Raw genomic sequence first — 27,524 nt, 5'->3', positions numbered from 1 at the left:
ATGACCGACGCGGTGCTGGGCGGCGGCGCAGACCCGTGGATGTGCCCCAGCGAGCGCGCCATGTCCCTGCGCGCCAGGTAAGGGGAGCGCGGCGGCCCGGAGCCGGGAGCCGACCTCCGGCGCCACTCGCTGACCTCCCTTCCCTCTCTTTCCTCCCGCCTGCCAGCAGCGAGAAGGAGCCGTGAGTATCCCGCGCGCGCTCCGGGCTTTAAAGTCGCCGGTGACGTTTAACGGTCCTGAAAGACGGGGGAAAAGCTTGCTCTGGGTGTAACGAAGGCGGTTATTTTCGGGAAGCATCGCTCGGGGTTTAACCAGTTTCAGGTTTTCTTTTTTTCTTTTTTTCTTTTTTTTTCCCTCCTTTTCCCCCGCGGGAGGCTGCAGGGCTTCCCGGTGGCTTTGCGGCAGGGTGGCTGCTCCCGCCGCGGCGTTCGCCGGCCCCGCGGCTGGGGTGCCCTGAGGACGGGCGCAGCCTTGCACGGGCAGGAGCGGCGCGGGAAGCGCCAGCAAAGCCGCCGGTTGCTTCGCTTGAAAATAACGATGATAATTTTTGCAAAGGAAATTGCTTTGCTCTGTATGAAGCAGGTTCCTCTCGCTTCCTCTCKCTCTCTTTTTTTCTAAATTTCCTTTTGCAAGTGTTAATCTTGCCTGGCTATAAATGAGACGTCACCCACTCACCCCGGCTATATTTACTTTTTGCGATATGCAAACTGCAATCGAGGGACCCGCTAATGTAAAACCGCGACCTTCCGAAAACGCCTCCAGGCGGGCGGCATTTGGAAGACGCGTGGCCTTTTGCATGATGGCAGCACGGCCCGGCAGGAATTCTGCCCTAAGGAAATATTATAAAATGGGAATTAAGCCGCGGCCGTCGCGCAGCACATGCGACGTGCACGCCGAGGCTGCGATTTCTTTTCGCCAGCCCCATCCTTCCCCGGCACGTGTCCGTCCCTCCGTGCCCGGCCCCRGGACGGATTTATGGATGGTGCTTGCTGCTCCGGCCGGGGAGATGTGTCCCCGGTCTGGGCTGTCCTGCCTCATCCCGAAACCTTCAATATCCCCCGTTCCTCCGTGTCCTTAGGCCGGTGGTGACCGGCCTGTGCTTTGGTGCCTCTGGCAGCTGCTTGCCTCCACTTAGCAAACCCCAAACAGAAACGGGTCCGTGTCCGAAATTCCTTGTCCGAAAAAGGTGCTTTTGGTTGCAATAGCAGCAGTTTTGCATTTGCGGGTCTGTTTGTTTCCCTCTCCCTGGAAGCCTCAGTGTAAGACGCTAACAGTRTCTAACATGTGCAAAGATGTAAATATGCACAAATTATTTTTTAGAAATCTTCATTTTTAAGAATTGGAGACGCCTGTGCTGCTGCTTGCTCAGGCTTCCCGCTGATGTTGCTGCCCCTGCGGAGGGGGGAGCGGCAGCGGCACCTCTGTGCGAGCGCCCGCACGGGGACGGAGCGTGTCCCGGGGACGGAGCGTGTCCCGAGCCCGGGGCTCAGCCGAGGCCTGGGCCGCTCAGCACGCGGCAGGATCGGGTTGCCGGCCTTGTTTAAAGCTGCTGCTTGGCACTGACCTTGGAGCAGCTATCGGGGATATAGGGTAACTTTTGGTTCGTTATGCCTGGTAGCGCAAGGAACGGGCCGGTGCGCTGGGCAGGCTCATCCCGGCGGGGAGGAGGGGAAATGCTTGATTGCAAAACAGCTTGGAGGCAAATGGGCAAATTCCTGCTTTTTTGCTCGGTTGGAGCACCCGAAGCCTGGCCAGGTGGGTGCTCGCCTGGCCCTGCAAGACGGGTGCGCGAGCCGCGGGGGACGTGCCGGGGCCATTCCCATTGACGGCTGCTTCCGCACCTCTGGGATGCTTCCCAGGGTGGGAACGAGGGATGCAGACGGGTCCCAGTTTCAGCCTCGTTGCTGACAGCACCAGACAGTAACTGCAAGTGAGACGGCTGCGGGCCGGAGCCGGGGGATGAACGCGGGTCGCCACGGCCCCGACGCCGGGGAGAGGAACGGCAACCGCAGCGGGGATGTCGGCGCGGGAAGAGCCCCTCTGCTCCCGCCCCRCCTGCAGGCTCGCTCGCCCCGGCCCGGCGGCGTGCTGCCGAAACGCCAGGCAGGCGACGGCCCCGGGCCGCCTCTGGGCCGTGCTGTTTGCACCGTGCCGGAGCCCGTCGCTTCACGCCAAACGCCAGCGACCTTCTCCAAAGTCCCGCTCCGGCTCCTCCTGGCCACTCCCTGGCAGGCCAATGAGTATCCGTGTCTCCGTAGGATGTGCAGACCCCGGCGAAGGACTCGGGGCTGCCGTGCCGGGGACCGCGGCGGCAAGGATGCTCGCCCCGGGAGCCGAGACCCTGGGTGCTTGCATGAGAGGTTAGGGAACCCCGGAGTGGGGAAAGCAGGTGCCGTACCCAGGAAAAACGGAGCTAGGAGCCTCTGCCCTGCTGACACAGGCGGGGATAATCAGGCTCCCTGGCAGAAGCGAGCTCGGAGGACGGCAAGGTAACGTACTGATTTTTCCTGGTGTTGGGAATTTGGTGCCTGGTGGTCCCCCAAGGTGCACACGTGTGCATGCACATGGACATGCACATGGACATGCACATGGACATGCACATGCACACATACACGCTCAATCCAAGCCTAAACACCGCGCTCCCATTGCAGCTGCGCATCTGTCCCTCCTGCTGGGATGGGTCTAGTTCTTGCTGCCGTTGGGGTCTCGGTCTTGCCCGGGGCGGCTCTGGCCCTGTCCCCTGTCCCATCCCGTCCCCCCCTCACCGCCACCTGTCATCCGCAGGGTCCCCACGGGATGGGCGGTCCGGGGCGGCCAGCCYGACCGGCAGCGGAAGAACGAGGAGCTGACGGATGAGGAGAAGGAGATCATCAACCGAGTGATCGCTCGCGCCGAGAAGATGGAGGAGATGGAGCAGGAGCGCATCGGGTAAGGCGACGTCCCGGCACCGTGCCGCGGCCTGGGCTGGTGCTCCGCGCAGGAACCCCCGAGCCGCAGCCTTTGGCCCACATGTGCCTCCGATGGGAAACGGGGGCAGGATGCGGCCGGGTTTCGAGGCGCTTCCGCGGAGGCGGCTCCGTTGCTCCGGGGTGGCGTGTTGAGCCAGGGCGGCTGCAGCCGTTCCCGCGCGGTGTCGGAGAGCAGCGCTTGCGCGTCCTCGCCGGGATGCACCCGTGCTCGCCGCCGCTCGCTAGCCTCGCCGGGCTCGCGGGGTTTCGGGCCAGAAGGGATCATTAGTAACGTCTCGTTTGGTGGAGCGAAGCCGCTGCCGCTTGTCCTGCCCCGCGGCCGAGCACCCGGCGCGCAGGCGGAGCTGCGGCTCGCCAAAGGGAGCAGCACGGACAGATCCATCGCTCCCTCCGGCTGCTTGTCCCAGCGGTTAATCRCTCCTGCGGCCCGAAAGCTGAGCCCTCCACTGCCGGAGCGGCCCCCAGGGCTCCCTGCCTTCGGGCTCTCCCGGCCCGGGATGGAGGCATGGGGAATCATGGAGTCGGGATGTGACCTCATCTGCTTTTAGCGCATTCCTGCCCTGCCTGGGCAAAGGTGCCATGGAAAATAGTAATAATAACAGTAGTTAGGTATTGGACTCGCTCCGCCGGGGACGGTTTAGCTGCGGGAGCTCTGTAATCCCGCTTGTCAAACGTGGCGCCGGGTTTCGTTACAGAGCATCGCTTTATTCCTGCTGGGCTCGGATGGCCGCGGCTTTTTCCCTGCAGGGAATGTGCTCAGGCCCCAGCAGGTCAGCCGGGGCGCGCAGAGCAAAGGCTGGATCTCCGGCGAGGATATCGCTGCGTGCAGTAGGATATTGTTATATGCAGGTGCTGGTTAACGGCGTGCTGCAGTACGGGCTGCGCTTTGGTGGCGCCCGGTCCCGCGGTGCTGCAGCCGTAGCGTGCGGATTCATTCGATAGCTGCAGCCCCTTCCCTCTCGGAAGTGCTTGTTTTACTTACGTATTTTCAGAAATTCCCTGTCGGAAGGGGTCTGTGGTGGCTCCGGCAGCTCGATGTCCCCTCAAAGCCCCGTCCCCAGGTGCTGGGGGTGAGCGGCGCCCAGCGTGTTTTGGGGAGGGCTGCGGGGCTCGATAAGGCGCTGCTCGTTTTGCCTCGGAGCGACTCCCGAGCGGACGATGGTTGCTCTAAAGCTGCAAGGGGACATTTGCATTAACACGGGCAGCGCTTCCAGCTTGCACCCAGAAACCAGTGTAAAGTAACTGAAGGGCAAAAAGAGACTCGGGGTGTTTCCTTCTCAAAAAGTGCTTCCAAACTGTGCTGTTTGCGCAGCTCTGCTCATTGCCGGCCTGGTCAGACCTGCTCTCAAATGTGACACATTACGCTTAAGGGAATTCTGGTGGTGGATATTTTCTTTCCGTTCAGGAGCCCCTCGGATGTTATCCAGAGTAGCTGCTTGTAATACAAAATCATCCTGGTTTGCCAGGGTGGCCTCTTTCAGGGATGCATCGGTCACGGCCGTATCGCTTGGTCGGACACGGCTGCTGGGACCACCACGGATTTTCTATTCCCCTAACAAAAAAAGGGAAGACCCATTAAAAGACTGATTTTGGCTAATATAAAGAATAGCTTCCGTGAAGCGACTGCCCCTTCCAAAGGGGGAGTCTTTGGAAGTCGTCTTTGGAGTCGTCTTCATAAATCGCGGTGGATGCGTTCGAGCGTCGCAGGTGACGCTTGAGCAGCCGTGCAGGCGTGAGCTGCAGACGGGTCTCCTTGCTCCCTGAAGTCCTTCCTGACTTAGCTCCCTCCCTCCTCCGTCCCCAGCCTTCCCGTGAGGCGCTGACTTTGCCGGCCGGCGCGGCGCGGGAGCGGATCGATGATGTTTGTTGAGAGGATGTTTGTGCAACGGGGCTTCGTGTCGAATGCAGCTCAGGTTAATCTAGCGAAGGGTTATTTTCGGCACCGGTGTGGCCAGACACCCGCGGGAGACGTGATCTGGGCGCTTAGCGGCGCTGCAGGACAGGGCCAGGTTTCCTCACCTTTTTGCTGGGTCACTGGAGAGGCCGAAGGGATAATGGGAGCCGAAAGCCGGCGTGAGCAGTGACGCAGCTGGAGCGCCCTGGGCTGGGCTTCTCCAAGGGCTTCGTGGCAGCCGGGCACTGGGACATCCTCRGGGCCGCTTTAGGGTCCCAAAACCTGCAGGGAAAGGGGTCCGCGGAGGCGGCGTCCGCCCCGCCGCGCTCCCGGGGCAGATCCAGCCGCAGGCATGGGCGACTCTGCTCATCCTCCTTCCTCCCATCGGGCTCTCCCAGCCCCTCGCCCCTGCTCGGAAAGCGCCGGTTACCGAGCGGGGCTGCGTTTCGATGGGGTATCGCCTGGATGACGCTGCAACAGATGGCCGAAATCGCGGGGGATTAAGTCATTAACCCCGGTGAATGACCGGCGGCGCAGACGYGCTCTGGGGACCGCGGTCTCGTGTTTTCTTCCTCGCGTTCAGGCGACACGCAAATAAAAGCGGGGCGGGAAGGGCAGCTCTGCTGGCGGCAGGCAGGAGCGTCTCCTGCGATGGCAGCTGCGAGGTTCATTCCCGGCCGGAGACAGCTTGCGTTCTGCTGGAATTTGGGAATTTTTTTTGTCTGTTTTTCCCCAAACCTGCCGTCTTGTTTCCGAGACCCGGACAAACCTGCAGAATAACAAACCGACTGCAGCGCAGCGCAGGGGGCAGCAAGCAGCTGGAACGACGCGCCAGCGTGAAGCRGGATCCTTAAAAAGCTCCCGAATCCCCCCGACCTCCTCAGGTGCCTTCCYGCCGTAGGGAGGGCTTTGAAAGTAGACCTGCAAAAGCTCAAACAGTGCTTTACCTTCGGTTACCTGTGCGCGGGTCAGGAAGAAGGTTGCTTCTAAATTTTTATCCTGGTTTTAATTATGTTTTTTTTTTTTTTAAATCTGTAGCTCAGCTTTTTTTCCTTGTCTTTTTATACCATTAAAATTAACTTTAATTGAATATTCAGACCTTTAAGGCACATGATTTCCCCATGGAAGCAAGTCATCGCTTAATTCTGGAGTCGGTTCCTGACCTCTTTTGTGTTTTACTTTAATTTCTGTTTTCCGTATAAACTGTGGCTTTAATCCCCCCCCGGGCTCGTTCCCGTGCCGGCGCGGCGAGGCTTTGCCTTGCCGGCCAGGTCCTTCTCCCCGCCGCCCGGTTTACGGTGCGCACTGCGTTGGACGTCCTCGCTGGCGCCGGTTCAAACCCGCGGGGTTCGCCTGCAGCCATCCGTTTTTGCACGGTGGCAATGAATGTTTAAACACAGCCAGCTCCTGCAGGCCTCTCCCGACGCTCCGTCTGGAGCCGCAGGACTGTCGGTGCTTAACAGCAGCCCCTCGCTGTCCCTCCGGATTATCGCTGCCCGAAAGCAGGAGGGAACGGTGCCGCGGTTGCGCTGCCGATTCTTTCCCACGTGCTGCCCCAGCTGCTTCCCCGGAGCATCGCAATGCGTTTAACATCCTCTCGGCCGGCGCGGGAGAGCGCGGCGTGCGGGAGATGCCCAAGGCRGGAGCGTGGTCCCGGAGCTCGCCCAGCCGCGAGGTCTCCTCCCAGGTCGCGCTTGCTGTGGCTCCTCCGGACTGAGCCCGGTGTATTTATGGAGCCGGGCACACGCGGAGGCGCGCAGTGGGAAGTGAGGAGTATGATGGTTAGTTCATATGCAAACTAGCAGGATGGACAAGTGGCACCTAGGGGCAAGGGAGGGAAAAGCCCTTGGGAAGGCGGAAAGCCTGCGCCCGGCTACGGGCGGAAGGAGGCCGCCGTCCCCCGGGCAGCAGTGCGCGAGAGCAAGGGAGCCCTGTGGCAGTTCCGGGCTCCGCGACCCGGCAGGGAGCATCAGCCGGACACGGGGGCGACGCCAGATGATCTTGCTTTTAAACACTATAAACCCCGTCATTAGACGGGGGAGCTGCCCCTTTGCACGGACCCCGACCCACGTGCGACGTGTCGCTCAATGAACTCGCCGCGGGAAACCCGGTCTTCCCGTGCCTGGCGATCCTCTTAACCGGGAGCTTCCCAGGGCCCGAGGCCGGTGTCCAGCGCGGGGCCGTGGGCTCCTTCTGCCGGGTTTGCGCCAGGACTTGAGTTTTGCCTCCTCGTACGCTGCTTTCATGAAAGCATTTGAATCGGAAGCAAAACCGGCTTTCTTTAGCTTGAATAGATACTGTAATTAGGCACGTGCGCTTCGTTTCGAGCCGGCGCCGCAGGTGCGCGTATGGGCTTGCTGAAGATCCTCCCCTGGTTAAACACCAGAGCAGCCTGTGCTCTTGCCTAAGGAGGTGCTTGTGGCGAACGAGGGACTGGGAAAGATTTTGCAGCTAAATAACGAAGCTCTTGAAATGCAAAGGCGTTTTTTTTTTTTTTCTTCCCGCTTTGATTGTGCCATTTGTTCTAGTTTCTATAATAAGTTTGTTTGGGCTTGCAGATTTCCAACTGGAAGCTGCCTCGCTTTGGAGCAGAGCTCTTGCAGCACGGGGGAAAAAACGCAAAAGGCACGGACCTGCACATGTGCTTGGCTGCTAGGAAAATAATGGGTTTTGCCAAAAAAGAGGGGGGAAAAGAAGTTTCTCCTGGCCAGGCGGGTCTGGATGGTGCCTGCAATGGATGGGGCGGTGTTGGGGCTGCGTTCCCGGGTCGGGAGCTAGCGCACCTCTCCAGGAGCAGCGGTTGATTTAATTTCGTTTCAATACCAAGTGCTGTGGGAATGGCCGGTTTCCTGGGTTTAGCTGGAATAATGTTCACCGCTGATGCGGTGCAGCTCGCTCTGGGCGCTCGGGGCAGCCGCAGCGGCGTGCGGGAATGACGCCCTCGTGGAGAGCGGGACTCGGAAGCAGCCTCCAGGTTAAGAGCAAAGGCGAGCGGCGTTAAAGCACCTCGCCGCCATCGGAGGACGTTATTCCTCAACAGGCGCCGTTTTCTTTGGAAAGCCCGTTTTCAGGCTGGGACTCGGGATCGCTCTGTTTGGAGCGGCCGTGGCGGCGCTCGCCTTATGTGCATGGAGGCTCGTATAAAACCATTGGGAGGTGCTGGCAGCAGAGCCTTCATAAATTCGAAGCTGTCATAAGGCATGTGGGAAACTGTCTTTTAAATGTCTTGCTTTTTTAATGCATGCCGTGTTAGCGGCTTTGCCGGATTTGGGTCACGCTGCAATGGGAGCGGATAAAGGCCCCGCGGGCAAGATTTTCTGAAATTCTCTCCCATGTGGTTATCTGGTTTTCCCTTCTTCCTTTTCTTCTCCTTCCTTTTTGAATAGCATAAATAATGCTGCTTTTTTTTTTTTTTTTCCTTTCACTCTAGTGCTATTTTTAGGGCCAGGATTCTGGGCTAACTGACTGTATAATTCACCACCAGCTCTCCTGGGCTTGGCGAGCAACCTGCTTCCTCTAGATGGGCTCTGCAAGCTGCTTTTGCTACCGCTGTTCTTTCAGAAGTTGCTTAACTGTGTTTCTTTTTTCACCTTGGTAGCAAACAGATGCGTTTGTGTAGTTTGTTCTCCRGGGGGCTCTTTGCATTCTCCTCAAAGGGCTCGGGATTTCCGTAAAGTGAACCACGTGCCCTTTTTTCCTAGAAAATGAGAAAAACAATTAATTCATTCAGTCCTCTCGCCCAAACCCATCCGAGATTTCTTCTCCCGCATCTTTTGCGGGCTGTAACGAGGTCTGGGTGAAAAAAGTGGTTTCACGGATGCCAAAAACTGCTTTGCAGCCAAGGCGCCGGCTCCGAGTTTTGGTGCGGGTGTGCGAAGCCACCTGGCTGGGCTCGCGGGACCGGCACCGCGGCAGGGTGGCAGCGCGGGAGCGGGATGCTCCGCGGCGGCGGGGTCTCGCGCGGAGCAGAYGCCCTGCGTGACGCCGCGCCGCTCGCTCCGTGCCAGGCGCCTGGTGACCCGCCTGGAGGACATGCGCCGCAGCGTGGCGGGGGACGGCGTCAGCCGCTGCATCCTCTGCGGGGAGCAGCTGGGGCTGCGGGGCTCCGCCAGCGTCGTCTGCGAGGACTGCAAAAAGGTGAGGCGTCCCCGCGGGCTGCACGCGCGGCCGCGAGCGCCGCGTCCCCGTCGGCGCCTCGGCGCAGCAGAAGCGGCCGAGTGCAGCGTCCCTCTGCCCGAAACGGGGGTTTTGCTGGGGGTTTGGGCGATCGCTGCTGTTCGCGCGGGGAGAGCCGGGGTTCGACCGGCTCCCGAGGCCGGGAAGCGGCCGGCCACGCGGCGCTGTGCTCTGTCCGCAGAACGTGTGCACCAAGTGCGGCGTGGAGACCACCAACAGCCGGCCCCACTCCATCTGGCTGTGCAAGATCTGCAGCGAGCAGCGGGAGGTGAGTGGCGCCGGCGCCGGCGCCTCCGCGGTGGCAGCTTTCCCAGCCCCGGATCGCCGCAGGGCGTTTCCGAGCCCGGCTGCATGTCCCTGCTCTCCCCCAGCCCCTCCGCACCCTTTAAACCTTGCCCAGTTATTCAAGCCTGGTTCTTACGCGGTTCCTTGCTTTAAACAAAGATAAAAACGCCATTTTTTCTTGAAGAAGAAAGCTCGAGGCTGCAAGGAGGCTCCTGGCTCTCGTAGCTCCCCGTCAGCTGCCGCGYGTAAAAGCCGGGGAGTTAATTTACCCAAAAGGCGCCGCTGGTGCTGCGGGGCGCTGGCCGGACGGGCGGCGAGCCCCCGGGGCACCGTGGCGGGGTGACGGCTGCCGGGCTCTGCGCCCGCCTTCGTTAGCGAGCCGCCCGCGACGAGCCCGGCGCCCACGGCCCGCTGCCTGCCGCCTCCGCAGGTGTGGAAGCGCTCCGGCGCCTGGTTTTTCAAGGGTTTGCCCAAGCAAATGCTGCCGCAGCCGATGCCCGTCAGCAAGAGCAAGGCGCCCGCCCCGGCGGAGCCCCCCGCCCAGGAGCCCAAGCTCTCGCCCCGCGCGCCCGGCCGAGGTAGGTGAGCGCGGGGCGCCGACCKCCTCCCGCCTCCCCCCGCCCCCGGCCAGCCAGAGCGGGGACGAAGCGCTGGGTCTGCCAGCGACGATTTGCAGGGACGAAGGGCGTCCTGGGGTGGTGGGGTGGGCTGCAGCCCCTCCGCGAAGGGCTGGTGGGTTTTGTGCGAGGGTGCACCCAGGGCGCACGATGCTCGTGCCCGCGGGCTGGCGTTTCACTGCCTGTCGCTTTCCCTTCGTGCTCCCAAGGCCAGGCAGGTGCTGGGCCCCCGGCCAAGCCGGACTCCGACGGTAAGGACCGACGTTTGATCCCTGCCCTGTGCGCCGRCCCATGCATCCCCCTCGGGTCCTCCCGCTCGCCGCAGCCCCCGGTGCACGGATGCTGCTCCCTGTCCTTTCCCCCTTGGCTGCTTTTGGCGCAATCCCTGTGCGAGGATGGGTGCTGGCGGGGAGGGGGGCGGCGTGTGGGATCTGCAGATCTTGCTGCTCCTCAACCCTGCTGCCGGCACCTGCGGACAGGCCGGACCCCGGGAGTGGAGGGTCGGGAGCCGCCGGCTCCTCCGGCACAGCTGTGGGGGCTCAGAGCGGCGCCGCTGGGCTAACCCAGTCCCAGGGACCCGTGGAGCCCCCCAGCCCCCTTTTCTCCAGGGGCTGCTGCCGTTGCTGCCTCCCGGGAGGGCGGCTGCGGAGCCGGACGGCTTCCTGCTGACGTCCCCCAGCGCGCGGGGAGCGGGTTATTCTGGGGCTTTCCYGCCTACTGCGCGCTCCTCAGCTGAAACGCTGGAATTCAAAGCGCTGAGCAGGATCGCCTCCGTGGGTGTTATTTCCTGGTGCTGATTTACATGTTCTTCGCTGTATTTTTCGGGTCATTTAATGGAAGTCCTTAGAGAACCTTCCCTGGAAACATCTGGAGGTTGGTGGGTAGCACAYGAGCGCCTGCACCCCTGGGACTCCCCGTGCCGGTGCCCCTGTGGACCCCGCAGCTGCAAACCCTCCTCCTCCTCCTCCTCCTCTCCCCTTCCCCCTGGCTGGCTCTGCGGAGGAGGCAGCAGCAGGCAGGAGAAGCAGGTTTGTCCCCAGGCTAACGACAGAGCCGCTCCGGAAGAGCGCCTCCGTGCCATCGCTCGTTTGTCCCAGGATTTGTTGTGACAGCTATAATGCAGCTGTCAAACAAACTGCCCGCGATGCCCGGAGGGCTCTCGTGRCCGTTCCTGGAGCCGCGGGTGCTGCAGGTGTTGGGGCCGGGCAGGAGAGCACCCGCGGGCCGGTCCTTCCCCGCGGCTCAGGATGCTGCCACGAGCCTCTCCGCTGGCCGAGGGGTCGCTCCCCACGCAGATGCCCACATCCCTCCCTGAAGGTTTTCGGCAGCCCAACCCGAAGGGGAGCAGCGCGCGGGCAGGCTCCCTGCGACAGCTCGCGGCCCCGCTGTGCCCGGGGATGGCCGTTATCCTCCCACACAGCAGTAGCTGGGGAAACCACTTAATTAAGGTTCTCTTTAAACGCAGTGGTAGCTTGTGCTGTTGAGCTTCCCGGCCCTTAAACAGCCTGTTCTTATTAAGCTGCCGGCCTGAGAGCCAGGCAGGGTTTATCACAGCTCCGCGGGGCCCCTCCTGGTCATCAGCATGCTCATAACATGCCAGTGATTTTCCTAAGGCTCCCCTGGAAAATTATTTATTACATCGCTGTTCTGAGTGACAGGGCTCCTGGTTTTCCAAGCCTGTTTCCCCTCCTCCCTCGTGTTTAGCACYGTGGCATTTTTATCTCCCCCCCCCCCCGCATCCGCAATCTGTTGCATTTTGCTTTCTCCTTGTGCCCGGTGACCCTGAGAGCTCAGTCAAGGATAAACATCCCATTTATGTCACAGCAAAGATTTATACCTGCCGTCTCTGGCACGCGCCAGGTGAGCGCCGAGACCTTTCGCATCGCATCTGTGGGTTGCAATTTATCAACAAGAAGTGGGTATCAGCATCCTCGTGTGTGTGGCCATGATTTATCCGTTCGGACTGCCAGCGCGAGATGGATGCAAACGAGAGACAGAGGCAGCTGTCATAGTCGTCTCACTAATAAATGGAAGATGATAGGGACAAAGAAAATACGAGGCCCCTGTCCTGGGGCCTGCGCAGTTGTAACTCCGGGTGGGTCTGAGTGCCGCGGAGCAGCTTGCTGATGCCTCTGTCCTTGCATTTCCCCGGTGCTGTTGTGCTAGTGCTCTCGGCTTCCCTTTGGCTTTGCAGATCGTGGTACACGGGCTCGATGGGGCAGAGACGTTCCTCTGCCTGGCGAGGTGCTGCCCCACGTGTGCCGAATGGCTTGAAACATGTGATGCTGCAAAGCTTCCTCCTCCTCCTCCTCCTCCCGGTTGCACCAAGGCCAGACCGCATCCAAGCTGCTCTTCTCGTGGCCGGTTTTGGGGCGCGTGAGCGGGCGGGCGGTGCGAGGGGAGCGAACCTCACTGCTGTTTTATTGCTCTCTCTCCCTGCAGGCACCGAGCCGATGGCAGGCGCCGCTGCCCGGGGCAGCCACGCGGCGCCTGGCCGCAAGCTGGCCGAGGCCCGGACGGGACCGTGCGGCAGCGAGCACGCGGGCGGTGACGCCGAGAGCCGTGACTACTCCGCCGAGAGCGGCGTCGGCAGGAGCCCCGGTGAGAGCCGCGCCGGGCAGCACTCGTGTTCCCAGCCGGCGTCTCCCCTCCCGGCATTGGCCCGGCTGCCGACGCTCCCGGCGCCTCCTCCTGCAAGAGGAGTCAGGCGGCACGAGGGGGAGGCTGGCGCGGCCGGCCGTCCTCCGGAGCCGCCGCAGCGGGGAAGGGGAGAGCGGGGGGGCGCGAAGCCGGCAGCCGTCGCGCCGGGCTGGTGTGTGCTCGCAGCGCGACGCGGAGGGACCCCGGGCAACCGCACGTTGCAGAGTCCCGGCGCCGGCTTTTCCGGCGGGTCACCTGCTGTTGCGTGTGAGCTGCGAGCAGCTGCTTGGCAGGATTTCTGGAAGGGAGGATCCCGGGATGCTCGAGGGATCCAGGGGACGTGTTGGAGGGAGGTCCCGGTCCCCAAGGCGGGGGGATGGCTGGGGAGGGGAGCTCCGGGTTTGTGCTCAAAGCAAGGGGGTTCTTGCCTGCAAGCCCCCTCGCATCCCCTCCTCTGAGCTTTGGGCACAGATGTGCCCCGAATCGCAGCCCCGAAGCGGAGGCATTTTGCAGTCTTGTCCGTGAAGGGTTTGGAGAGATGCTTGCTCCCGGAACGGGATGCGGCTGAGCCTGCGTCTTGGGATGGAGACAGCTAGGTCTGTTCTCCGCTCGGCGGTAGATTGCAATAGGCTTCAAGGTCTTTGGTGGCAAATAACTTATTCTGCTCCGGGGAGGAGGGCAGGCCCCTGCTGCACACGCTGTGCTCCCCTCTGCAAGGGGGACTATTACGGCCCCTAAAAGGGCATTAAATTGAAAAGCCCTGCGTGCGATGTGAGAGCTCCAGGTGAAGAGCGGAGGGGGCTCAGCTACTTTACTAGGCTAATTTTAAACAGAAATGAGATGTAACAGAGTCAGGACCGTAAGCCAAGGCATTTTTCACGCCGTCATGCCACCTCCTCGTGTGCTGAGGCGGGCATGTGCCCAGCAAGGCCCTGCTTAATGAGCACGCGTGGGCCAGCCCCCTCCGGCAGCAAGCTCGGCGCTCCGCTCTCCGAGGCCCGGCTGTTGATGCCGCTCGGTGTCGTTTCTCATTTCATGAAAATTTAATGTGCTCCGAGCTATTGTAAATTGTTATGATACGAGCGGATGACTGACAGCATATGCCAGTGCTTGTCAAGGCCCGAATCCTCCCTAGGTGCTTCTGTAAGTCGAAAGGCAGTTTCAGAGACTTCTTTTCATCTAGCAGCTGAGCTTGCAAATTTATTTGGTAAAGCTAAAAGCGTCTGGAAAATGTCCAAGTCCTCTTTAATTCCTTGAGTAAGAAAGGAATTTTTAATTGCAGAATAGTTAGAGAGAGGCGTTTTGTGCTGCCCTGGTTTCTGCTGGCGGGAGTCCGCGTTTTGCCATTTGGATGACTCCGAACCCTTCCTGCAGGCGGTGGGGATTGCAGTGAGAGCTGCCGGGAGCTGGGGCTGGCAAGCGCGCGGAAGGTTGCACGGACATGGAGCTCGACCCGGTGTTTGTCCAAGCTTTGCTCCAGGCTGCAGCTTCGGATGCCGGCAAGCCTGATGGGTTATGGAGCCGTAGCATAGCTCCGGCAGGGGCTGCGTGGATGCTCCTGGCGTGCCTCAACCGAGAGGTGCGATATGCCCGTGCTCTCAGGGTCACGGGCCTGCTCCAGACATTGCTATTTTTAGGCAGGAGGCCAGGGAGGTGGTGCCTTGGAGGATGCATCCGTGCCCTGTCCTTGCCTCGACACGTGCACACACACCTGAGGCTGGGGGAATATTGTGTAAATTGTCCTGGGGATGCTGAGGCAGGTTTGCAGGCGGATTTCAGCATGGCCTTGCTTTAAAYGGCTGCTTAAATCCATCCTGATGTAAAGAAGCGCCACAGACCTTAAGCATGTGCTTGTGTCCAGGCATGTGTTCAAATGCCTCTCTGAGGAGGGATGCTGTGCGGACACGTGCAGCCAGCTGGGGAGGAGAAATGCCACCAACACGAGTGGTTGCTCCAACCTGATATAAGGAGGGAAGGGGCGTCAATCCTGAATTTTCCTTGCATGCCACCTGGGGGTTGAAAATAGGAAAGGAAAAACAGAGAGAGAGACTGAATCGCTTGGGTGCTGCTCAGGGACGGTGCTGGGAGCAGGGACAGTGGTCATTGCTTGCGTTGCGCTCGCTTGGCTTTAGCTCCCGTGTCCTGGCGAGGGGGACGAGGATGGCTGAGGGCTGCGTCGTGCAGAGGGAGCAGGGACGATCTGCACGGCGCGGCCGAGAATAGCGCGGACGCAGGGGCTGCCAGCCCGAATTAGGCTCCGGGTCGGTGCTGCTGCCGGATCGCGCACGTGACGGCGCCTGGCAGCAGGTGTCTGGCAGCTGAAAGCATCCTACGTGCCTCAGAGCCCCCAGCCAGCTCGTCGAGGCCGCTGTGCATCGGTAGAGGTGACCTGCGCCGCGGGCTCGGTCGGGCGGGAGAGGAGCATCCGCGTCCCGGCGGACGGCAGCGCTGCCCGCTCCTGCTGCTYGCCTGCCAGCTCGTTTCGTCAGCGCCGGCTCGGCGTTTGTCCCTTTTATCCRCAGCACAGGGAGGTTTTGGGCTCTTTTGCAGCCAGATCGGCGCAGCAAGGCCTCCCCCTAGCGAAACGGCCGCCGCCGGAGCCCGCGCCGGACCCTCTCTGTGCCTTGCTGGCCCCCAAAGCGCGCAGGGACCCCAAAGCAGGCAGGGGCTGAGTGGCCGCCCGTTGGCCGATGCCCTCTCCGTCGGGAAGCGGCAGCGGGAGCCGGCCTGCCGCTGGCTCCGGAGCGTCCAGCTTGGGCCTCCTCCGTCAAAGGCAGCGAGGGGCCGTCGTCGGGGTGGAGGATTGGGGTTTTTTTTCCGGCATGGCGTTTAACTCCCGCGCTGCCCCAGGGCCGTGCTGGGCTCAGGGGGGGCGATGGCGGCTCCGCACGCTGCCGTCTCCCTTGAAGCTGCTCTCCCGGCCGCGGGGCCTCCTGGCGCTGAGCCTCCCTTCTCCTCGCAGGCGTGCGGCGGACCAACTCCGTCCAAGCGCCCCGGCCGCCCCCGCCGGCCGCCCCCGGCCCGGCGGCACCCCCAGGTAGGCAGCCGCGGCGCCCCGGCATGGCGTCGCTCCCCGGGGCGCGTGAGGGGAGGAATGACGGCGGCCGCCCCGCTAACGCCGCCTCTGTCCCCCAGCTCCAGCGGCGGCAGCAGTGGGAAGGCCGGGCCCCGCGGCGGCCGCACGGTTCCCCGAGAGACAAGGTACGAAATGGCGGCCGGGCGGGCGCGAGGGGCCGGGGGGAGCCGAGCGGGCTGCGCTCTGACTGGGGGGGGGTCTCCCGCAGCGAGCCCGCCGCCGGCACCCCCGGAGCCGACCCGCGCTGCCGCCGCCGCTGCTGCTGCCGCCAGGGACGAGCGAGGAGGGGGCTACGCCGGGACGCCCGCCCGGGAGGAGAGGCCGCCGCCACCGCTGCGGCAGCCCCCGGCCTTCCCACTGCGGCAGCCGCCCCCGGAGGAGGAGGAGGAGGAGGACGCCAACAGCTACGACTCCGACGAAGGCAGTACGTACTGCGGACCCGCTCCCCATGCCTTTTCTTGGCGTAAACCCCGGTTTTTGGGGCAAGGCRGTGGCTGTGGGACCGTGACTCGAAGCGTAAGGTTGTGGGTTTCCAGCAAGGAGTGTCTTGCGGGGGTTGCTCTTTCCTCAATATTTTACACCCAAAACGCTCTCCTTCCCAAGTAAATGACTGCGGTGTTGGTCCTCCGGCTCCTTCGAGTTCCTCAAGTGGTTTTAACGCCTGGTAAATAAGTAACTGGGAGAGGATTGGGCTGTTTTGTGACCGCTTTCCACTAAGCGGAAACAGCAAACCCTCCCCAAAAACGCAGCCTCTGCTGCTTTGAACGATTCAGCGCTGAGGAAGGAACGCGAAGGCCGAGTGGGGTCTTTAACCCTCGAGCGCTGGGGGTCGGCACGGCGGAGCCGCCGGCGGCCTCGGCGCGCGGGAGCGGGAAGCAGCGTGCGGGCTGGGTCTTGCAGCCTCCTCCGTGCCCGTTCCCCGCCCCGCGCAGCTTGCAGGATCGCGTCTTCAGTCGGTTTTGCACCCAATTATTCAGCTCTGACGCATGCTGTTTTGGGCTGTGTGCTAACACGACCTTCCCATTTCAGAAGGTTTCCAAGGGTGGTTGCATTTCCCCCTCAAAGCATCCTTAGCTGCCAAGAAAGGCCCCCGGATCCATCTCTATAAAAGGCGTGATGGTTTGGCTCATTCATTCACTCCCCTAACGAGTGGGTTAGCTGAGCGAGGCTGAGCGTCCATGGAAAAAGTAGTGCTTTGCATTTCCAGCCTGTTTTTACCGAGGAAGGGAAGAGCTGTTCAAAGACAGAAGAGGGTGCAGAGATCTTGCTCGAATAGGAGCGAATGTACTTAGCTGAGGTTCCGCATTAACTGTTCATCCCTTTCATCCTTTTCTGATGAGCACGCAAAGACAAGTGTGAGCTGGTTTCCAACAGCTCAAAACTTGATCCAAGTGCTGATCCCTTGGAGCCTTGGGAGATGTTGTCCACCAGAGCTGATACACGTTTGCAAGGTGGTACCGAGTGTGGGGCTGTGCTGCCTCCCTGAGCTACAGCCACGGAAGGTTTTGTTTGTACTGTTGCATCTTTCTTTGCCTGCTGAGTATTAAAGTCAGCCAAAAAGCCACAAGCTGCCCTTCCTGTATCCTGGGCAGGTCTACGTTTTTAATGCTTTGATGACCAGAGCTTATGAATTTGGCTAGATTTATGTGTGGCAGTTTAGCTGATGCCAGTACAGTCTCGCATGCTTTAAATGCCTTTTAAATTTGAACAGCAAATCTTTCTAATTATTACTAATCAGGGCTGATTAAACAGATATTGGCTGGGATTTTAATAAAGTTATATCATCTTCTCTGTCTCCTCTCCATCATTAGCTACATTGGGAGCACTGGAGTTCAGCCTACTATATGACCAGGAAAACAGCTCTCTGCATTGCACGCTCATCAGAGCCAAAGTAAGTGCATGCTTTGGGGAGAAGATGCTTTTCTGCCCGCTGCACAGAGAAGTGTCTTGTCACCCTGCACACGTATGACTATCTGCTAGATAGTCCCTCTCTTTCCTTTGCTTTTACAGTCCTAAATCTTATGTGGTTCCCAGCTCCCCAAGCACAATAGGATTGACAGCAGAGTGGCTGCTTGCAGAGGCTGCTCTGCTGGGAGACCCAGCTCAGTATTGCTAACAGTGAGGAATGGTCTGTATTCCTCTAATCACCGGGTGCCGGAAGGGCCCATTCTCTGCAGTTCTCAAAAAAACTGGGATTGATTGGTTGCAGGCGACCTTGCTGAAATCTCCGTTTTGTGCCCTTACAGGTTGTGGAGGCTTAATGGATAAATGGATCTAAAAAGTGCTAGAATTCCTTACTCTTTCAGGCCACACACACATGGGAGAAGATGGTTATTGCTGGCATCAGAGCCTGAGCTGGCTTCAGAGATGCCACGTGTCAGGCACTGCCACTATGTGTTTGGCCCCTGCCTGAGACAGTCTGTGCTTGGGCTGGCAGGTCTCTGCTCCAGACAGCAGTGCAGTGGAGACCCTCTGTATGCTATAATTTACCCACCAGTGTGCTGAGGCATAACTGACTCCCCACAACTGTCTTGTGGGGCTGCCAAGATGATGTCTGCCCTGATGCGAAGGGTGGATTATAGTAACCATAGCCCTAACAGTTGCTTAAGCTCCTCTGCAAATCATTGTTGTTGTTAACTTTATCTCTTCTATCTACCTGCAGCGGGCATTAGTACAGAGCCAGCATCTACCACCTGCAGAGTGGGTTAGGACTTTGGCACTAAAATTCCAGGGATCTGCTGCAATGATTCTCATGACCTACCTGGCTTTTGTATGGAGCACAAAGGGAAAAAAGAGCAAGCTACAGCTGCTATTCTCTGCACAGTCTCTCTGCTTTGCAGAGTCACAGATGTGCTGGTAGAGCTGCAGGAGGTCAGAGAGCCTGTTGCCTGCTGGAGGCTCATCTCTGCCCTCTCCACTGCTCGCAGTTATTGACTGACCACTTCTGAAAGGCCTCCTCCAGTGATGGGGATGCTGTCCCTCTGGCACGATGCCTTGTCCTGTTTACCCTGGACATGGAGAACAAAGGATTCTCTTCAGCTTTGCAGCAGTCTGCTGTGGAAAGGCTGTAGTGTGTCTTTCTCCTCCTATCCCCAATTTCTTTCATAGGCTAAATAACCCTGGTGAGGTCCCGTCTCTTAACTGCCTTTGGAAGAGCTCCTTTGGGCTGCTTCTCTAGAGCGCTGCCCCAGGCATGTCTGAAATGCTCTGCTCTGAGGTGTTTTGGGGGAGCTCGCCTGCAAGGCTGGCCCTCTCACGTGGCATGGTGTGCAGATGTTTGCATCTTGGAGGTGTTTGCACTGCTCAGGGTCTGCCCACTGAGGGTGACTCCTCTTGTGGGGTCCCATATGACTTCTGGAGAATGTGGACAAGTCTGGCATAGAAAGGACTGTTCTGGGTTACTTTTTCTAGAGCTGGTTTGATTTTTTTTCAGAGGCATCTTGGCACTCACACTTATTCAGGGAGTAGAACAAGGCTTTTTGCTTTCAAAACACATTTTCTGTAAGTCGTTTTATAGTAACCAGTGGATAGGTTTTCCCTCTCCCCTGGCTCTGCTTAAAGATGATTCATATCCAGTGTTTCCTTTATTACCTTTTAGGGCTTAAAACCAATGGACTCAAATGGCCTGGCTGATCCCTATGTAAAACTACACCTCTTGCCTGGAGCCAGTAAGGTAATTCTTTGCCTGACRTGGATGCATTTGACAGTAGGTCTGAAAACGGGACAGAGGTTTCTGAAAGGCCTCTGAGATGCCCAGAAATTAATGGAGAGTTGGGAGAAGATCACTGAAGAGCTTTGGGAATCTCAGTTCGCCTGGAGTGCTGTGTCTAGTGTGAGTTTGTATGGGTAGGGGGTGGTGGAAATCGCACTTGTGTGGGAGGATAGGGAGGAATGCAGGGCAGTACGAAGAGAGCAGGTCTGGCCTATTCAGCAGCTTGCACTAGACTTTCTCCCCTTGACTTCTCTGTGCAGTTGCTCAGTGCTGATATTTTACATATGGRAAAATTGTTTGAAAGTTTAATAGCAGACAGCCTTCATGGTATCTCTGAAAAGAGATAATGCTTGGAGACACTTTCACGTACACTAGACACTTAAAGTGCCCAAGCTACAGTAGTTCATCTGAGGTGAACAAAGCAAATTATTCTGCTTTTCTCTGGAAATCGGGTACAGATGGGCCAGTTTGCCTCCTACAACTATTTAGCAGCATGTACAGGATAAATATGTGCTTCATGACTTGTCTCATTGAAAGAGTAAGTCTTTTTCTGTAGATCTATCTGTAAAGATACCGTATCAGCTTCATTTGGGAGGGATATGAAGTGGAGGCAGGTGAATACAGAGCACAGAAGTTMAATTCAGTGCCCTTTATGATGGTATAAGAGTCTTTTCTGACTGTCCTGTGATTCTTGGTGTGCCACAGTGTCACACAGGCATGGTGAAGAAATGAACGTGGCACAGTTCATCTTGAAAGACAGGAATCTAGTTAGTGAGTACAGAGGAACTTCAGAAAAGGTGACATTGTTAATGCATTGCAAAACATCTGACACAAAAYCTAATTATTACTGGAGTTTGAAAGTCAGTTTACTTTGAAACTGCAGCATGTTCTAATTAGAGCTGTAAAAAAATACCCATTAAGTGAGTAAACTCTGCTTTTTTTTTTCCCTTCATCAAAGAAAGCTTTATAAATTTCACTCCCCAACCCAGCTAAATTAAACTCAGTGGAGAAATCTTTTAGGGAGAAATGAACACTGCCGGCCCAGTGCCTAAGGAATGCTGTCCTTTTGCTCTGGGGATGCAAAGCTCTCTCCTATAGCTGAGTTTTGCTCAGAGGAAGCAAGTGCAAAATGAGGGAAATGGATATTAAAATCATTGAATTGAGATTTACTGGTTTACTTTGTACGCGGAGACTTTTTGGTCACCTTGTCTCATACAGGGTAAATCAAGAAGTCAAGATCTTGGGAACTGCTTTGATTTCTATTGTTCTTCTGTTTGTCTACCCCCCCCCCCCAAAAAAAAAAAAAAAAAAGGGATGTTCATAAAAGACATATGAGTAAGTGATAGAGTCACCCAGAAGTCTTGCTTCACTGGCTGTTTAGGCCACAAGGGCCATTAGTCAAGCTCTGCTCAGCCTGCCCCGGTACTGTGGGTTGTACCTCTGGTGGGAAGCACAAGCAAACACAGTCAGATCAAAGTCTAAAAAAGACTTTGAATCTTAGGTGACATTTTAGTCTGAATGCAACTAATTTATTAAAAATAGATTAAGTTCTCTCTTGTTCAAGTCTCTTTGGGTGAGTAGACCCCAGACAGTCAAAAAAGCCAGAAGGCTAAGGCTCCTGGCCACTGCAGGCAGCTGAGTCCCCTGGGTTTGTTTAAAGGTCTACCTTGTCCCCCTGGATACTCGCCTAGTGTTCATACCTCACTGATACGATGACATTAGCAGATAGCAGTGAAATCTTGCAGAATCCTCCTGGGAGTGTGAAATAGATGTCTCTGGGGACAGTAGCCTTTCTAAGATAATCCCCAGTCAAATCACCTCTCTTTCCCATGCTGTTTTGTAGTGAGCCAAAAGTGATGGAGCTTCTGATTTATACTTCTCTGTCAGAAGCCTAAATTTAGATGGGGATAAATCCAGGCCACTGTGTGTAATTATATTGTGTTTTATTTTAATGCAACAGTCAAATAAGTTGAGAACAAAGACTCTGCGCAATACCCGTAACCCTGTGTGGAACGAGACCCTGGTGTATCATGGCATCACAGATGAGGACATGCAAAGGAAAACACTCAGGCAAGTAGAGGAGATGTGGTATCCCACAGTGTGTTGAGGTGGGACAGGAGCTGTGTGTGTCCTCTGCGCAGGAGAAAATTTCAGCTCTCAGTGCAGAGCATTTCAAGCCAGTCTTCCTCGCAAACACTGGAAGAGGGCACTGGCAGCAAAGTGCAGGTTTTTGACAGAGCATCTGAAAGTGCAGAATTTTGGGTCAAAATCCTTCACGTGAATATGTCGATTTTATTAGTTCTTTTAAAAAGGAAAAGGAAAGTAATTTTGACCCTCTCACTTAATATCAAATTATTGGTGTTACTATTATTCTTATCAGTATGTAGATTTATATATCCCATATATGTGTATTTCTGTACCTGCGATTTGACAGTATCCCAGCAAAATATTTAGATGTTTCTAAAAATGTTCAGCATTTCCTTTCTCTAGGAAATATCAAAACGTTGATTTTTATAGCAAACTAGAAATGCTGTTTTCTGAATGGCTTTGCTTAGAGGAGAGCCAGATGCCCGGAGACTTAGATGTTATTTTGCTTTGTCCACCCCCCTGAGCAGCGATCTTGTAGGAGTGTTTTCTATGTGGATGCTTACGTGCTCCAAAATCAGGTGTTGCTCCAGCCTGTTTGATGTTCACTCTCTCTTTCTTGTTCCCTTCAGGATCTCTGTGTGTGATGAAGACAAATTTGGCCACAATGAGTTTATTGGAGAAACTAGAGTTTCCTTGAAAAAACTGAAACCCAATCAGAAAAAGAACTTCAACATCTGTTTGGAGAGAGTAATACCAGTGAGTTTCTAAGAAACTCTTTTCTATTACCTTTAGTTCTGAGATTGCTAACAAGTGGCATGTGAGGGATCTAGTGGTGAGTTTGAAACTGGTACAATCCAAGACATCTCCATGCCTAACTTTCATTGACATCTTTGAGAGTTGGACTCCCACCCACGTCTCAGGGTCTGGGCTGATGCGACATATTAAGGCCAAGAGACAGGCATGTGGTCGGAATCCAGGGACCTGTTTCTAGTCTCAGTCAAAATGGTGTGAATCTGAAACAAGGAGGTCAGCAGTCCCTTGGATCCAGTGACAGAAACAAAAGGCAGAACTTTGCTCTTGGAGAAGTATCCTAGATTAGAAAAAGCAAATGGAAGAACATGACCTTCTTGAATTTAGAGCGATTAATAGTTAATGTGAAGAGCTCATTTCAGAAAGTGACTCAACCCTTTGGGGATCTCTGTGGTGGCTGAAAATCTTCTGACATTTGCCAGCCTATGCTGATTTATGTTGCTCTAGAGAAGAGGACAGTTTGTTGCCTGTCTGTGCTTTGCTCCCTGGTGCTCTGGGTGATGTGCTAAGTCTGCTGAAGTAGAAGTTATCAGAGTAAAAGAATCTCGATCTGAGCACCCTTCCACTCCTGAGGTCAGTGAAGGAGTTTAGCAGGGCTCCCAATGTCCATGCAGGAGTGTTTTTGCCATAGGGCAATGCTTCTCTCAGCTGCAGTTACTTATGGAAGTCTCTCTGTTCTCTTCCTAACCCAAGATGAAGCGTGCTGGAACGACCGGCTCATCTCGTGGGATGGCACTGTATGAAGAGGAGGTAAGAGGCTGTGATGTCCTCAGAGTGTAACATGCTTTCTGCATGTTAGGCCAATGATCTCTCATGTATGAACCCCTCTTTGTGCCCTCACGGAGGTTCTGCAGGTCTGTTGCAAGTTTTCCTTGTACTGTTTCCTCTTGCCTGCTCTGCAGAGATCACCGGCTGTTGCTGCTATATTTCCGGAGCTGTACTCCTGGGCACCCACACTTAGGGCMCATATCCTGACACCTCCTTTTGCTTCCTCTTGCAGGTAGATCGTGGCGGGGATGTGGAAGAGCGTGGGAAGATCCTTGTGTCCCTCATGTACAGCACCCAGCAGGGCGGCTTGATCGTAGGCATTGTACGCTGTGTTCATTTAGCAGCAATGGATGCCAATGGATACTCGGACCCTTTTGTTAAACTGTAAGTGAAAGCTGGGAATGACTTGATGTCGTAACTCGTGGTCATGGAGTCACCCGCTATCCTTAGGCATAAGCTGACGCACTATTACTGAAACCTCCTTCCAAAATCTCACAAGAGAGGGAAGCATTTCCCAGGATGTAAGATCTGAGTCCTCAGCATGGAGAAATGAGTTGCCCTCTGGTGGCATCTGTCTGAGATGATGAGGCTCCTGCCTCAGACTCTGTGCAGTGGCTAAGGTTAGGTGAGACAAACTCAGGCCTTACATGCATCTCTTCCCTGTATATTCACAAGCGCGCCAACCCACGCTGCTGTGTCTGTAGGCTCAAGCAATGTCTTCAGCATGCTGGTGGAGGGGCTGAACCAGCCAGCCCTGGTTTACAGTAGTGAGCTGCCTCCCGYGCTGTGGGGCTCGGCCCAGCCGCAGTGCATACAGCTTGCGCTAGCTTTCTGCTGATAGAGCAAAGTTGCCACCCATGCTGACTGCTTAAAAATGTAAAAGGTGCCTGTCCCTATCAGTTACTCTGTGGTCACTGCTGTGACAATAACCAGACAGACTGACAGGCAGTGTGGGGGGGGTTTTGTGGTACCTGTGCCAAAGGCATGCCAATGCCAGGACTGACTTCCCCGAGTGACAGCTTTGGAGAGGGAAAAATCTGAGCCCCCAGACAGCTCCATCAAACCCCGCTTGGTGCGATGCAGTCACTCCGCTGGCTGGAGGACAGCGCCAGGCTCCCAGGCAACCTGCTGTCCAGTCTGCAGCTAGCAGGATCCAGTCTGCACTCTCTGCTGCAAACAAATCAGCTTCACTGATGCAGACACCAGGGTTTGCGGCGCTTCGTGATGGCAGCGCCTTGCTGCAGCATGGAGCTCGTCTCCTTGAACAATAACTCTCCTGCCAGGGGTTGAGAGTTGCAAAGGCTGTTTCAGGCGACAGGCAGAGGAACACTTGTTCAAATGGCTCATGAGAACACAGCGGATTGAGGACATTTTAACTTGAAGCTCATAAACTGCAATACATACAGGACCCTGCARTCATTCCAGATTACAGCTGCAGTACATGGTGGCTGCAGATGGGTTTTCTTTGCTGTTTTCTCTTCGTTTTCAGAAGAAAACTTTTTTCTTCCTAAAAGTCCAATAACACTCTTGTTGCTAGTTTTTGCACGTCTTTTTGCTGTTGAGTGGAACTGAGTGGTTTTCCACCATAGTCTCTTTTTTTTTTTTTAATATATTCCTTTCCCACAGATAGAAAATGCTGGTTTTCCATTTTTAAATCAGCTTCCAACAAGGATCTAATTAAGGCCAACTGTACAAGTTAGTTCTGGGTCTGCAGCCAGACTGCAAAGCAGGAGCCACTAATTTTTTCCATATTTTCTAAGTGAAAACACCTTGGTTCAGCATGCTAATCTGCACTTTGTTAAAGGCTAATGGACTATTTTTAGCATTTTTTTCAAAAATCTCTCCATCTCTGTATGTGTTCACACATTCTTGGTTGAATTTTCCAGCAGCCAAGGCTCGGTGTTCAGAAACGTGGCTTGCCCTTGTGTATTGACAACTAACCTCTCTGCTAATTTTCTGTTTCCTGACTATTTCAGTTACTCCACGCTGCTGGCCTCAGTAGTGCCGATGTAGTTGCTTTTGAGCTAAATGCATAGTTCATAGTTCAACTTTACCCTTTTGATCTGTAAAAATCCTTTAACCATTTCTTTTACATGAGCATGGCTTTGGAGAAAACAAACAAACAAACAAAAACTTGGGACCAATGTGCTTTTTGAAAGGAAATGTAAGCGTGCAGGTGCCATACAACAGAAACGGAGGCCAAGGCCCTGGACGGCAGGCTCTCTGCTTTCTAGTTTCTAAACATTACCTGGTTGCTCTGAGCAAGAGACATTCTCCCCACAGAAGTGTTTCTGCTGAGGTCAGCGTTCAGTGTAAAGCAGGTCTTTATGGTTTCCCATGTGTAGTCTAGCAACCTGGGGGGAAAAAAAAAAAAGAGTATTTGGGATTTTACTCACTTTACATTCATTTTAGATAATTTTAGAAGGTGGGAAGACTGGCTAACCCATTTCTTTTCCTTAAATATCTTCAGTTGTTTTTTTCCAGTTCAAAAGCTCACATTTTTTTTTTTAGCTTACAAGCTCACGCTGTTCTTTCACTTGAGTTTTGAGCTGTTTTCTGTTGCCCCCAGTTGGCTGAAACCTGACATGGGAAAAAAGGCCAAGCATAAGACACAGATTAAAAAGAAAACATTGAATCCTGAGTTTAATGAGGTAAGGATGGATCTAATTTATATATTATTAAATCAACCTAACTATTATTAAATTGTGTGAATGAAGGTGAAGACAAGCTCACCAAGGTTTGGTCACTCTCTCAGGCTCCTTTCCACCTTCTGTGTTCAGGAATATTTTAGAAACAAATGAGAAGGGTGTTAGTGAAAGCCTGCAAGGGCAGCCTAATTGAACAGTTCTCATTTTTGGCCTTGTCTCCTGCATAAGGGGGAAATATTCATGCTCAGCTGATCTCAGTAAATCATTATCTGCCTTGACAGATCTCAGCAATTCATTAGCAGGTAGTACAGGTACACACTGAAACCTCTCTGCTGACTGTATTGCAAATTGTGCGTAACCTTAAATAATGTGGTGTGGTCTGAGTGAGCACCTGGAAGGGGTCCTGTGGCTTGGCCCCGGGGACGCGACTCCCTGAACTGAAATCCCCACATCCCAACTCCACTGTCCTGCTGCTGTCCTGCCTTTCAGGTGTGCCATGTTCAAAGACCAAACTGGCTTCAGCAGTCAACCCTATGGGAAACTCTTGGCAGGCTCTTCTTGCATCTTTAAAATGGGAAGGACTGTATTTAGAGGCTTTGTGATTTAGATGCTGCCTTGACAGGATACTTGCCAAATGCTAAGTTAGATATAAGGAGTCAACTTGGCTTATGTGTTTGTGAGGTACACTGGGAGAAGAGGTACTACAGGAGAACAGCATTTGCTCTTCATTAGTGTATTTGAAATATCCTCTTATTTGATTTTGAATTCAGGCTGTGCAGAGAGAATATCTGCAGTTCCTTAAGGCAGAATTTTCCTTCTGTCTTTCTTGAAAGCTGAAATCCTTGGGGTGACATGAGTTCTCTCCTTTTTGCAGGAGTTCTTCTATGATATAAAACACAGTGATCTGGCCAAGAAGTCACTGGACATATCTGTCTGGGATTACGACATTGGAAAATCTAATGATTACATTGGTGAGTGAAAGTCTCTATGCTCTGGGATGTGTTTTAGGTGCCATACACAGCGCTAGTCGTATGGGAAGGATAAATAAGTCACCTGCGCTGTGAAGAACAACTCCAGGCTGAACTTTGAAGTGGGAATCTGCAGGCTGGCTGGGAGCTTGTGTCAGGCCATCAGATGGATGACCCAGCGCAGGGACCCACCACACTGCCCCTTTCCCATCATCCCAGAGAGTCTCCTGTGTGGACAGAGCAGCTCTAGTTGCTGCCATGAGATTTTAAATTGGGGTTGGGAAGAGAGAAGCGCTGCAAGTTTGGGCCTGTCCACATGGAGATTGTTTACTGGAACATCAGCATCATCTCTGAATATGATCTTCTGCCTCTTTCCTTTCTTCCAGGTGGTTGTCAGCTTGGCATTACGGCTAAGGGTGAACGCTTGAAACACTGGTATGAATGTTTGAAGAACAAGGACAAGAAGATTGAACGCTGGCACACCCTCCAAAATGAGAACCACGTTGCCAGTGATTAAAGGGAGCCACCGCCCAAACCTCCCCAAATGGCACATCCTCTGCCGATTCCCTGTAGATTTCTGATGTCTGTCTTCCAGTGCAGTCATGCCCTGTGCTACCCGCCTTTGATCCCAAGGCAGCAATGCTGTTCTGTCTCCTCTCCAAGCATCCTCCCTGTTCCCTGCTCTCACCTCCAAGTGAAACCTAACATAGATCTTTTGTATTTGCCTCCTTTTTTTTTCTTTTTTTCCCCCCTCACTGAATTATCCTGGTGTGTAATTTTGTCAAGCAATAGTTACCCTTTGACAGTTTCATTCGTCTCTTCCTCAGTAGTCTCATGCAGGTCGTAATAGCATTGCCTTTCTGTTGTGTGTGT

General features: G+C 55.4%; 1 protein-coding gene across 1 annotated transcript; it reads left to right on the top strand.

Moving 5' to 3' along the window:
* RPH3A (rabphilin 3A) lies at nucleotides 1–27,168 on the top strand. The gene is made up of 19 exons (XM_026060340.1): nucleotides 1–77; nucleotides 167–181; nucleotides 2,785–2,928; nucleotides 8,871–9,000; nucleotides 9,221–9,307; nucleotides 9,755–9,902; nucleotides 12,402–12,542; nucleotides 15,544–15,618; nucleotides 15,735–15,782; nucleotides 15,866–16,081; nucleotides 17,469–17,548; nucleotides 19,256–19,330; nucleotides 21,330–21,439; nucleotides 22,087–22,213; nucleotides 22,961–23,017; nucleotides 23,268–23,419; nucleotides 25,605–25,686; nucleotides 26,558–26,654; nucleotides 27,038–27,168. Exons 1-19 carry the CDS (start codon nucleotides 1–3, stop codon nucleotides 27,166–27,168), a joined length of 1,992 nt encoding a protein of 663 aa, XP_025916125.1.
* Nucleotides 27,169–27,524: the final 356 nt, after the last annotated feature.

This window comes from Apteryx rowi, unplaced genomic scaffold (genome assembly GCF_003343035.1).
Source record: "Apteryx rowi isolate R43461 unplaced genomic scaffold, aptRow1 scaffold_168, whole genome shotgun sequence".
Lineage (NCBI taxonomy): Eukaryota > Metazoa > Chordata > Aves > Apterygiformes > Apterygidae > Apteryx > Apteryx rowi.
This window is presented reverse-complemented; position numbering and strand designations above follow the sequence as displayed.